Here is a 12661-nt window from a genome sequence, read left to right on the forward strand (position 1 = left end):
GCAATGTCCTTAAAAGATGAAAAGATCAATGGAATGCCATGGTTATTTGAAGTCGGGCCAAGTTCTTTGGAGCGCCTCTTTCTCTATTACTTCCAAAAGATGCACTAAAAACGAATTTAAGCCACCCTAAAAAAAAAACAAAAAAAAAACCCAAAAAACCCACCACACCTCTCCACACCGCTGCCCCACACTGGAGCTGCCCTGGAATGCTGCCACGGAGCCTTTGTCTGTGGACTTGGCATGTGGCTATGGTATGCTGCTTTCTGTCCCATTAACCTCTATTTTATCTGTCAAGAATAGTATTCCCCATTGTTGAAAGCAGCAATTTGCCAACCAAGCAAGCTTGGAGTCCTGTTTGATGGAGCATTACGGAGAGCAAAAGGGAAAGTTTAAATAGATTTGCCTCTCTAATTTCCTGAAAGGATCACAGACAAAACTTGCCCTCTGGTAAAATGCTTTCTGTTTGCATTATAATAACAAACATTTATTGCCGTGACAGGGAAAAAGAGAGGCCCTGAGAGGCTCTCCCTCCACCCCACCCCCACCCCACCACACACACCAAATTTCCTGGTTCCAGTTAGTTCTATTAAAATTCATGGGAAACTGTGCTACTTCAAACATATAAATGTAAACGTCTCCGGTTTTCTAATAGCCTAAAGTATTCAGAAGGATAGTTTTCTTATATGACTGTAAAACACGGTACTTTTTTTTTTTTTTTTAATCATTGAGCATGTGGGTTTTAACAATGAAATCATACTCAGGAAGAAAAATCTACTTTCCCTTTCTTTGCAGCAATTGAAGACATACTGTTAAGTCTATGACTCATAAATCCAGTCTCTCAGAGACTTTCAGATGTTTCACTTTATAGTTTTATGAAAAGAAAAATTTATGTCTGTGTTATTTCATTGAATTTCTATAAAACTTATGTAACAATATACACAGGATATATTTAAATAATGCAGCTAATGTCATATTAGAAAGTAGGCTTCATGTGACCAAGGACCCTGTCAGTATTATTCACTGCGGTATCTCCAGTTTCTATAACTTTGCAAAACAGAAAATAGGTAGTTAAGATTCATTTGTGATTGTGGAGTATCTTATATTTCTATCCAGCACATTGAATGAAAATTGTAAAGAAGAAATTTCCAGAGTTCAAGCTCTCAAACTCAGGGAGTGATCATGGAACAAGGACTTCAGAGTCTCATTTTGCTAAAAACACAGACATTTTACTTGGGCCTGCAGATATAAAAAGCTTGGCATCTCTGTCTCCGTTTTTCAACTGTGTCCTTTGCTTCAAATCAAGCACCTTGGATTCCAGGAACAATTCTGATCCTTAAAGATCTTGTGATGAGTGGAAACTACCCCAAGGCAGGAGCAACTTGACCAGGACTTGCGTGATCAGTGCTGAGATAATAATGAACCAGGCCATAGTGTGACAAGGCTGCTTGACCATGCATACGTCTGGTCACCTTTGCCTTCCCATTATAGCAATATGATTAAAGTTCCCTTCCTCCATGGCCGTGTGACTAGAGTTCCTTTCACACTTTCACCATTACTTTTCCCCTTGGTTTTTAGAATGAGCAGCTAGACTTGAGATTTCTTGGGCCCCCCAGAGTCAGGCCTCTGGACCAGGACTCCAGTAAAGTCATACTCAACCTCATCTTTTGCCTTACACCCCAGAAGGCATCCGTGTCTTGCTTGAGCAATATTTTAACAAAACCTTTCTCTTAACCCAAACACACTCTTTTCTGGCCTCCCATGATCATGCTTGGCTCGCCTCTACTCATCTGGCAAGACTCTGTTCAAATTTCACTCCTAATTTAAGGCATTCCCTCAGTGACGTGACCACACTATATACATCTCTTGAGATTTGCTGCCTTAGTATCTTGGATTTTTTTTTTTCCTTTCAAGAGCCTATCATACTTATTGTATAAGTGTAAGGATATTATTTAGTATTTATTTCCTTGACTGGACAATAAGCTGGAGAGCAGGAATTATATTCATCTTATTCTCCACTAACTTCCTAGGACTCAGTGATTGCCAGTGGGCCCAGGCCCTCAATACGTATTTGTTGAATCAATGAATGAGAGGAAAAAGGGAGAAAAGAAAAGAAGGAGGGAGAGAAGGAGGGGAGGAAATAAAGAACCAGGGGTTTGTAGACTTAATGTTTCTTCATGTTTGCCTGAACCCTCTTGATACATCTTGGTCTTACTGGACTGATCTTGATTATTATTTTGCTTTTCTAAAGATATGTGTGTGGGAGTGCTCGTATATTTCATATATCTTTGAGGCTGGTTTGATGAGATGGCTCTATTTCTGTGTAATCCAGAATACTAGAACAAATCAAAGTCACCTTTGATTTAATTTTTTTTCTCAAATTGCCTAATTATCTTCATATCTGAAATACAGGAATATTTTTATTTCAAACTGCACTAAACATTAATTGCTCATTTGGTCCTTAATCAGCCGCTGGATTTAACCATGAAATGTATGAATCATAACATATGAACTTGCATAGATGTGTAATCAGGGATCACATTTTCTTAGGTTGCCAAACATTTTAAGAACCTTTATTTAGTTTCCTCCCAGCTGATCGACCATTGGTCTGGTGAGCCCACCATGTGTTTTGTGACATAAACTAGAATGGATCCAGAAACATGACAGTGATTAGAAACGACAGTTACACACTGTTCTCGACAAGGATTTGGGTTTGCCCTTGCAAATGGCAGCACAGGGAAGAGTGGCTCAGGCTCCAGGTCTTTCAGGGGCTGACAGGACTCGGGTGAGTAGGTAGGTGGGGTGCTTAAGCCTTGGATACTTGAAGAAACTACAAGCCCCTCTGGTCAAGAAAAACAAGAAAACTTTGTTCATTGCTGCTATCTACGATCTGGTTCCCTAGAGCAAATGCTGAGGTGAAGATTGGTGTTCAAGTGGTTCAGGAAATGAGCCGGATTTCAAAGCAAAGTGATGAAGGACTGAATACCAGGCACAGGTGCAATCTGAGGTGAGGTCCCAGCCTGGGCTCACAGGTGTTCTGGAACATTTCCTTACACTGCACATCTGCCCCACTGAGAGGCAAGAAGTCACTGGGTCTTCACACTTGTGCCCCAGTCCTGAGTCATGACCTGGGCTACAGGTCAGACTGGGGACCACTTCAGCTGTCAGAGAGTAGAGGCAAATTGGTTCCATTTTTCTCATGGATCCTCTGAGGTGGGTTTCAAGTGAGAGCTGTTAGGAGCAAAATGCAAGCGGAAGTTGTGGACTAAGAGCCCAGAAACATCAGCGGGATCCAGAGGAATGGGGCGAGCATCTACACCATCAGTTATAGTTTCCCCTGTAGGCACAAGTCTCTGAAGTTTTTATATTTTATTGACTTAACTATAGGAAAAAATATTATCCCCTCTAACCTTGGCCCTCTGATGATCAATGAGTTAGTAGCCTCCCCCCCTTTTCATCTTTAATAAGCAGTGCTGCTGTCACATATACTATTCTGAAATAATTATCCTTGCCAGCCTCTTTTTCTCAAGAAAGTGTCCTATAATTAATAAAGAATTATATACTCTGCTTTGCGTGTCGGGTCGTGGAACTGCATGTAGGTCAATACCTTGTTAATAATGAGCAATGGCTTCTATTCCACGTCAGGAGCTCTGTGTGGAGCAGATAGACGACACATTCTGCTGACTCTCTGGAAGGGTCTAAACCACTGGCCATCTTTTAGCTGCCTTCTAATTTTCCCTTCCAGATTTATTTAATCAAGGTAAAGAATAATTCAAAATGGAGATAGTTCCCAGGACTCAACAGCCACATTAGCAAACGTGGTCCGTGAAGGGGGACTTTGTTACCCTTGAAAAATGCTTATGCTGTCTATCAGAATTAATGGAGGTCATTGTGCCTGTGAGGACCTACCTACCCAAGGTGGAGATGTGATCCTTCAGAATTGAGCTCCCTGTTAAATTTAAAATACTCTGTAGGAGGTTTGGAAATACATACTTGCTTTTGGGAACGTCTTTCCAAAAATTCATTTCCAAAATAGGATTAGAGTTATTCTTAAAATAAAATCCCAGATTTACTGTTTTTTAGGAGCCGGTTGCCTGCCTGCTTTGTTTCCTTTCTTTATTTTTATTTTATCTTGCCTTTTATTCATCAGTCATTTATCGAGTATTCACTGCGGGTCAGGCACAGTGGTAGTGGATAGTTGGGAATAAAATATAGGAAGTCTCCCCTTATTGAAGTTTTCATTCTAGAGATGGAGACTGAAATTAAGTACACACACTGAATTTATAATCCATGGAAAGTGCTGTGGAGGCAATACAGTGAGCAGAGGCAAGAGAGCAACCGCAGAGGCCACAGTGGGTGGGAGGTGTCTTTTGGGAGCTGCCACTGGGAGAAGGAGTCAGTTAGTTCTGCAACAGTCTGGATGTAGAATTGTCTGCATAGAAGGAATAATTAGTGTGGAGCTCTCATATCAGCAACTAGCTGGATGTGCTACAGAGAAGGTGGCCAGTGGCTGGAGAGGCACAGGAGGAGGGTGACCATGAAGCCAGAGAGGACAGTAAATACCAGCTTATTTGAGACCCCAGAGCCCACAGGGAGGAGACGGATTTTGGAGAATTCTTTCAAGGGTTTTAAGTCAAAAAGTGACTTGATCTGATTTATCTTTCAAAAGATGGTTGCCTTCTTTGTGCTGTGATTATGTGAGTAGAAGCAGAGAGACAGGTGGACAAGGACAGCAGACACAGTGGCCAGGGACGCCAGGGACTCTGCAGGCACTGGGGAGAGGGACACAGGACATCAAACTTTGCTCGGCCTTAAATTTTCCTGTCTGAAAGATGAGGATGACATTCACTTACCTGCCACACTGTGTTCTCATGAGGATCAAATGCATCTATATATTTTTAAAAAATGTTATTGAGACAATGTTTGTACATCTTTATAGGGTTTATTATTGTTAGTTCAATGTATGTGCATAACGTGTGATGACAGCATAATAAATATTTCTCTTGGAACACTTATCTTTTTTATGGACTGGAAATTTCATACTCTTCTAGTCACTTTGAAATATACCATAGATGGTTTAAATCAACTATTACCCTACTGTCCTATGGAAGAACCTGAACTTATTCATCTTCTGAATATTTTCTATCTCATATACTTTGTTTTCATGTTCCCTTGCCTCTTGACTTTCCCTGTCTCTAGCAATCACTATCCATTTCCTTTTTCAGTGAGATTGACTTTATTAGTCTCTACAAATGAGAACACGTGGTATTTGTCTTTGTATACGTGACCTATTTCACTTCATATAATGACCTCCACTTCCAGCCATGATCTTGCAAATGACAGAATTTCATTCTTTTTTTTTTTTTAGTTGTAGATAGACCCAATAACTTTATTTTGTTTATTTAATTTGTTTATGTGGTGCTGGGGATTGAACCCACTGCCTCACACATGCCAGGCAAGCGTTCTACCACTGAGCCACAACCCCAGCCCCAGGATTTCATTCTTTTATGACTGAATAATATTCCACTCTGTGTGTGTGTGTGTGTGTGTGTGTGTGTGTGTGTGTGACATTTTCTTTATCCATTCATCTGCTAATGGACATCTAGGTTGATTCCATATTTTTGCTATTGTAAGTAGTTAGAAACATTAGTATTCACCTCACATAAATTTCTCCTAATAATTTTGTGTAAATAGTAATAAATATATGTCTATTTTTTTCTGTTACTATTATTGCATGTAGAAGGGACAAATCCAGGATGACAGCTGGGCTGAAGACTGAACAATGCAGCCTGCTGTCCATGGGCATGGTAATATCCTGGGGTACTTTAAAGATGAGGAGGCTCTTGATCTAATTGTGCTGCTTTTCATGCTGACCACAAGCCAATAACTTGCTTAACTTTGTCTCACCTTGCCTTATCTACACCTAGGGCACATAACGACTACCCTTTCTGTAAACTTCCAGTGGAGATACTATGTTAGTTAGCTTTGCATCACTGTGACCAAAATATCTAACAAGAACAGCTTAGAGGAGGAAACGTTTAGTTTGGCTTATGGTTTTAGAGGTTTAGGCCATGATCAGCCAACTCCATTGCACTGGATCCAAGATCATGGCGGAAGGGCATGATGGAGGAGCACTTCTTGATTCCTAGTGGCAAGGAAGCAGAGAGAGAGGTTTGCTAGCTGCATCCTACCTGCCTATAGTCACCACCAAGTACAGTAGTCTTTTCAAACCATTAAGCCATCAAATGGATTAATCCACTGATTGAATTATGACTCTTATAATCTGTTCATATAACCTCTATTTATGAATTTTCTCATACATGAGCTTTTGGGAGATCCCTCATATCAAAACTATAAACAAATATGAAGTTGAACTACACATTAAACCTAACAGTCTTTGCATTTCTCAATAGAGAAGTTATTACTTTGATCACAAATGAACAAGGCAAGAATGACTTCTGCAAAAAGGGACATGATTTTCAGCCTATAGTTGATGCAATTGAAATCCAAGTGTCCCCGTTATTTGTGGTTGTTTCTAAGGTGATGTGTAAGCAAGAACAAAAGAGGGGAAAACGGTTGCTGTTGGAACATTATCTGATAACATGGTCAGACCTGAGGAAAGAGGAGTAAGAATTAGAGCAGAAAGGACAGAGTCTAATGTAACATACAGAGGTCTTCTTCACTCTGCACACAAAAAAGAATAATGTGGAAAAATGTACTATTAAAAAAAAGTTCACAAGTGCAGAAATCACTTTCATGAACTCAGAAAAGAAATTTTCAATAAATGACTTTTTATTCTTGGAATCTGGAACTCAGGTTTAAATCCTGGTTCAGTTTACTAACAATTGTAAGCATATGATTTTGGGCTAACCACTAACTTTTCTAAATCCTAGCTTGCTTCTCAACAACATTTCACCTCACAGTGTTGTTGAAAGAAACCAACAAAGACCATATATGAAAAAAAATCTTTCTGTTTTTAGAATCATAGGTGTGTTATTATTATTAATAATCAACCAACTGAGAAGACAGAGGGAGCTATTTGGCTCTTGTCGTTGTTTTCATTCGAAGGACACTTTAAAGGCGTTGACCCTGGGAGAATCAGGGAGTTTTGTTCTATAATTTGGATAATAAGAGTGTGATCATTCAACAATGTCATGTAAATACAGGATTCATTTTAGTTTTGCCCTTCAAATGGTTCTCTTCCTTAAAGTGGCCTGTTTGCAGAAAGATGGTACCTGTATCTTGAATTCGTCTTCTAAAATGCCTTATTATGCATGTGAGTTTGGGTTAAAGGTGTCAAATTAGAATCGACTCCTTCTAACTTCTTGGGTGTCACTACTCCTCGTTCTTTCAGCCAGGGCTGTGGGCATTGGTGAAGGGAACAGGCTTCTGTCCTCTTGGCTGGCCTGAGTCACAGACCCTGAGAGCCTTCTGAACTGCATACAACCAATTTACTCTCAAGATAGCTTTCAGCGTAGTACCGCTCCATTTGAGTGAGAACACCAGGTTCTGTCGGAACAAACAAAACCTCCTTCCAAGCCCTCTTCATCTGTTCTTGCTCTCTCTCTCCCTTCGTTGTCCCTAGGGAAGTGTGAGATCGGCTGGGCCTACTACTGCACGGGAGCAGGTGCCGCTGCCGCCATGCTGCTGTGCACATGGCTGGCTTGCTTCTCGGGCAAGAAACAGAAGCACTACCCATACTGAGGTGGAGCCATCAGGAGAAGCCGAAGAGAAGACAGGCCACAGGGGCTGGAAGGGGCCAAAACTTCCAGCTACTTCTAAAAGGTGGAATAGTGGTTCTGATTCAATACCGTGCTAATGAAGGGAAACCCGATGGAACAAGGAACATTATACATGAAGGGAGGGTGGTGGGAGGCTGGTGACAGAAATGGAGGATGATGGAGGAAAGAAAAAAAAATGGACCAAACAAAGGCTAAGAGTTGCAGGGTATCGGGTGTTTCTATTCCACACAATCTTGTCAGCATATATCGCATACACATGCAAAGCAAATCTATATATGCAAACAAGAATTTTGGTTGCTTTTTTTTTTTTAATGGCAAGGACTTGGGAGAATCAAAAGGGCTAGTAGAAACAGTATTATGTGGGAAGCAGGGTACCCCACAAACGTTCCCTGTAGGTAATGCCACTCCTGAAAGCACACGAGCACACACGCAGATACACATCCACACATGCCCACGCAACACTCGTAAATCATCACACAGACTGTCGGGGAGGGGTTCCCTAGTGCATTACTCCTCTGTTTTCTTTTTACTATCCATTGAAAACACAGTATTATCCCTTTATAAAACATACATTTAACCTAATAAATGGACCAATATGCCACTGTATCAGTATTTTGTATGTCCTGCATAAACTCTTTAGCCACTCCACATGTTCTCAGTGTTTATGCAGACTTTTAGAGTTAAGCCTTCATATTTCAATATTATTCAAAGGTATGCAATATTTCTCTGAGTAGCTTCTGATATGATATTTTTATGAAGTCAAGGGGCAAATTTCTGTCCACTGTAGGAGAGACTTCCGTTGAGGAGATGAGAGTCATGAGAGACATTTTCCAATCATTAGATCTTGTTTTCTTTCGTCCATTATTGTACTGTGCTGTACCACATTTATTTCAATATTCATTTTGTAAAAAAAAAAACAATTAAAAAGTGCTATTTTGTTTGTATTTGAAAAACTCTGTAAATAAATTTCTCTCTTTGTTCAATAGCTAGATGAATCCTAGAGTGTTCATTCAATTATCTGGTCTGTTTCTTTAATTTCTTCAATATAGCCTTCCAATTGCAACTGTCCCCTGTTAATCTTCCTCTTCTCTTAAGACCTCCCATTATATCACTCACTGATTATCCAACCAGGAATTGTTCTAGACACACAGTGTATTTAAGGTGAGACACAGTTTCCATTTTCAGCTTAAATTTTTTGCAATCAGCATTATAACTTCCTGTGCATTGAATTTCAGTCATAACCAAATTCTCAAAAGGATCTAGAAATTTGGGTCATTTAAGAAAGATTATCTTGTACTCCTGCTCATAGCTGAAAGCAAGACTTGACCAAGGAAAAGGGTTGAGATCCTTTCATGACCCTCCTAACAGAACCAGTTCTAACAGGAGCAAAAATTGCATATTAGATAATGGATACATTCTTATTAAGCAAGTCCGAGGTGTAGCAAATACTTACAAATTCGGTTTCAATTCGTTTCTAAATTACATGCTTTTCATATTTGAAATGGAACAGTATAGCTTTTTACACATGTGACTACATTTTCTATACTCTCTATATAAATATTTATCAATTTAACTTAAACATCAAACTTCAGTTACTTTTAATCATTTCAGGGTGAGGATTCATGCTGCATTGTTCTTACATGCAAGAATCTCACCAATAAAATTCTGGATTTTCTGAGGCTTTGTTGGTATAGAGAAAGTCATTCCACTCTCAAATGCTTCATTTATAACATGCTGAATGTCCTTTGATTGTGTCTCATTGTCTGCTGAGCAAGGGCTTCTCCACTCTGTGGTTTCCTGCAGAGAGGAGAAGATTGCACTTTGCTTCCTCAATTAGCCCATCATTTTCATGAATTGTTGGTGCTTTTCATTTTTTTTTTTTAACCTGCACCTTCCTGTCAGAATAGTATTATGACTTTTCAGCTTCCATTATCTGGTCAGACTTCTCTATGGAATTCATCAAGGTCTCACTTCTTGGACATGCCTAACAATGGCATTGTCATTTTTCATGTAGTCCGTGTGATTTTAAACATCAGAGAGATTCATTAAAATAAAAAGCTGATCACTTTACATGACAAAGTCAAATGACAATCTCTTGTGTTGCAAGTCCTAGCTAATCATAGGATTTTTTTTTCTTGCAGGATATTTTTTGAGAAGTATCTAAATTATTAAGGATCATATATATTGCTTTTGAAATGAAAATCAGGATTCATGAAACAATAACAAAGTGTGTGAAAAGTGTATCCAGATGCTCTTCAACTTATGAGGTGATAACATTCTGAGAAAACCATCAGAAAGTTGAAAATATTGTTAAGTCAGAAATGCAGTTAAGAACTAAGGGTGTATTTCAGTGGTAGAGCACTTGCCTAGTATGCATGAGGTCCTGGGTTTGATCCCCAGCTCACCCCACCAAAAATATTTTTAGCACATCTAACCTACCAAGCATCTTACCTTAGCCACACAGTCCATTGTAGGGTACCAGTTGTTTACTCCAGTGTTGCATCATCCCTAGCCCAGGAAAAGATAAAAATTCAAAATGCAAAGTATAGTTTCTATTGAATGCATATTCACTATTTTAAAGTTAAAAAAATATTATGCCCAATATAAAGCCATAAACTCCATCAACCAAGCTATTTTGAGGGGTACTATAGATATTCATAGCATTCTTATTTGTAAACACTTAAAAGAGAAAAAGAAAAACCCCATTTTCATGGTTTAAAAAATTCCTTGCAGTAGATGGGGTGGCACGCTCCTGTAATCCAGAGACTCAGGAGGCTGAGGCAGGAGGATTGCAGGTCCAAAGCCAGCCTCAGCAACTTAGCAAGGCTGTCAGCAACCTAGCGAGATCCTGTCTCAAAATTTAAAACATAATATAAAAAGGGCTGGAGATGTGTCTGAATGCCTAAGCACCTTGGGTTCAATCACTTGTATAAAACAAACACAAAAAAACAAACAAGCAAGAAAACTTTTCATTGTGTATAAGTGGGAAGTTAACCTCATTTTCAGGTAGAGAAAAGGACATACAAAGCAGTTAATCCATGACATTTAGTCAACCCTTCCAGGTTTCAGCAATTCATTTATGTATTTGGGCAGCAACCATTGAGCACTGCTATTTGGTAGACATTCTACAAGATACAAACACTAAATACAATACAGCCCTAGTCTCAGATTGGTCCTGTGGTTGTGGTAGAGAAAGTAGCAAGAATGTCAGTGAGTACCATGTCCTACAGTGTCAACCTACCCCCAGTGACAGGGAGACAGTTTCTCCCAGGTCGAGAATCTAACACATCAAAATAAAAAGGCATAAAGACAGATGATAATACAATTTTCCTGGAGCAGAAATGTTGGAAATATTGGAAAAAGGTATTCACCTGTGAAGAAGTAAAATCAAGAATCAATAAGTGGTATGGTATTAAACTAAAAGGCTTTTTACACAGCAGAGGAAACAATCAAGAAGGTGAAGAGAGAGCCTACAAAAGGGAAGAATTTGTATGTAGAATACACAAAGAACTGCTACAAAAGCATCATAAGAAGAGATCCCAATTTTTTAAATGGGCAGAAACTTGAATGGGTTATTTCCTAAGAGAGGATATATAATGACTGCTAAATTCATTGGAGAGGGGGCCAACATTATTAATTGAAAATAAAATGAAACTTAGAGATCTACAATGAAACACCAGTTAACATACACTAGATGCCTAAAAAAATAAAAATTGACAACAAATGTTGTCAAGTACATGAACACATGGTTAGAAAATAATAGTTTCTTATTACATTACCCCTAGTAATTCCCTTCTAGGTATTTATGCAAAAGAAAAATACAATTATAAGATTATTGTATAAGAATGCTTATTTTAATTATATTTATCATTTCCCTAATTCAATTGCCCACCAATGCATAAACACATTGTATATTTAAAGGTGGAATGCTAGCCAGTAATATAAAGGAATGAACGCTTGGTACATACAACGATATGAATGAATTTCACAGGTGTGTTGAGAAAAAGAAGCCAGATACACAGGCAAAGAAATATATGGTGACAGAAGTTGCAACTGTGTTTTTCTTCTTATGAAGGTGGAGGGATTGTCTGGTAAGGACGGGGAACGTCTTGCAATGATAGAAATGTTCCAGATATTGAGTCGATGGCTACACTAGTGTGTACACTTGTGAAAATCCATGAGTTCATGTATTTAGCATCTGCACATTACTGAATGTTAGTTGTACCCTAATGAAAAAGTGAGGTGAACCGGGCCTTAAAGGTTAGTGGAAATGTGAGTCATTTAATGTGGAGGCAGGAACAGTTCACAGGGGACATGTTGGCACAGGAGGCTAGGGAAGGGCAAGAAGTTTATTGTGTGCCATGCTAAGATGACTAAAACTTAAAACTGATCCTGAAGGCAGTGGAAGGATTTGAAGTAGGGGGAGACGTGACATGAACAACTTGTGACTTTTAGAAAGATTCCTGGAGCAAGTTTGGTGAGTCTCTGGGTGGCAGTGGTGGGGAGAAGAATCATGAATTTGTAACCATTTCTCCAACAAAGTTGTTGAACATTCACTATGGTCTAAGGGTTTGGGAAATGGGTGTTGTCATCTAGATGCAGAATGATAGGAGCAAACAAGGCAAAATTGTGGAAATGGAGAAGATGTGATAGATTAGAGAAGAGGATACAATCAGTAGGTCTCTGCAATATAGAGTAGTAAAGATGAGGAGAGTTAATTCAGGTCTCTGGTGAGCAGTTGGGTCGATGGGGATTCCACAGAGACATAAAAGAAGTGTATTCCACATTGTTCACATATATTAAAACAAGGTGTCTGCATATATATATATATGTTTGTGTATAATTTCTATGATTTATTTGTAAATTTGTAAATTGAGAATAAACATAGAAGAAAAGAAAATGACAACACAGAAAGAAAGGTA

At 39.0% G+C, this 12661-nt stretch overlaps 1 protein-coding gene across 1 annotated transcript in view; it reads left to right on the forward strand.

Annotated features, from left to right (window-relative positions):
- Window positions 1-8724, forward strand: part of Lhfpl6 (LHFPL tetraspan subfamily member 6) — a 228580-nt gene extending 219856 nt beyond the window's left edge. The window contains exon 4 of the mRNA XM_005330227.5: window positions 7583-8724. Within this exon, the coding sequence (XP_005330284.1) occupies window positions 7583-7701 (119 nt within the window). The 3' untranslated portion in view covers window positions 7702-8724. The remainder of the gene's footprint in view (window positions 1-7582) is intronic.
- Window positions 8725-12661: the final 3937 nt, after the last annotated feature.

The sequence above is a fragment of the Ictidomys tridecemlineatus genome, chromosome 6 (assembly GCF_052094955.1).
Source record: "Ictidomys tridecemlineatus isolate mIctTri1 chromosome 6, mIctTri1.hap1, whole genome shotgun sequence".
Classification (NCBI taxonomy): Eukaryota; Metazoa; Chordata; class Mammalia; order Rodentia; family Sciuridae; genus Ictidomys; species Ictidomys tridecemlineatus.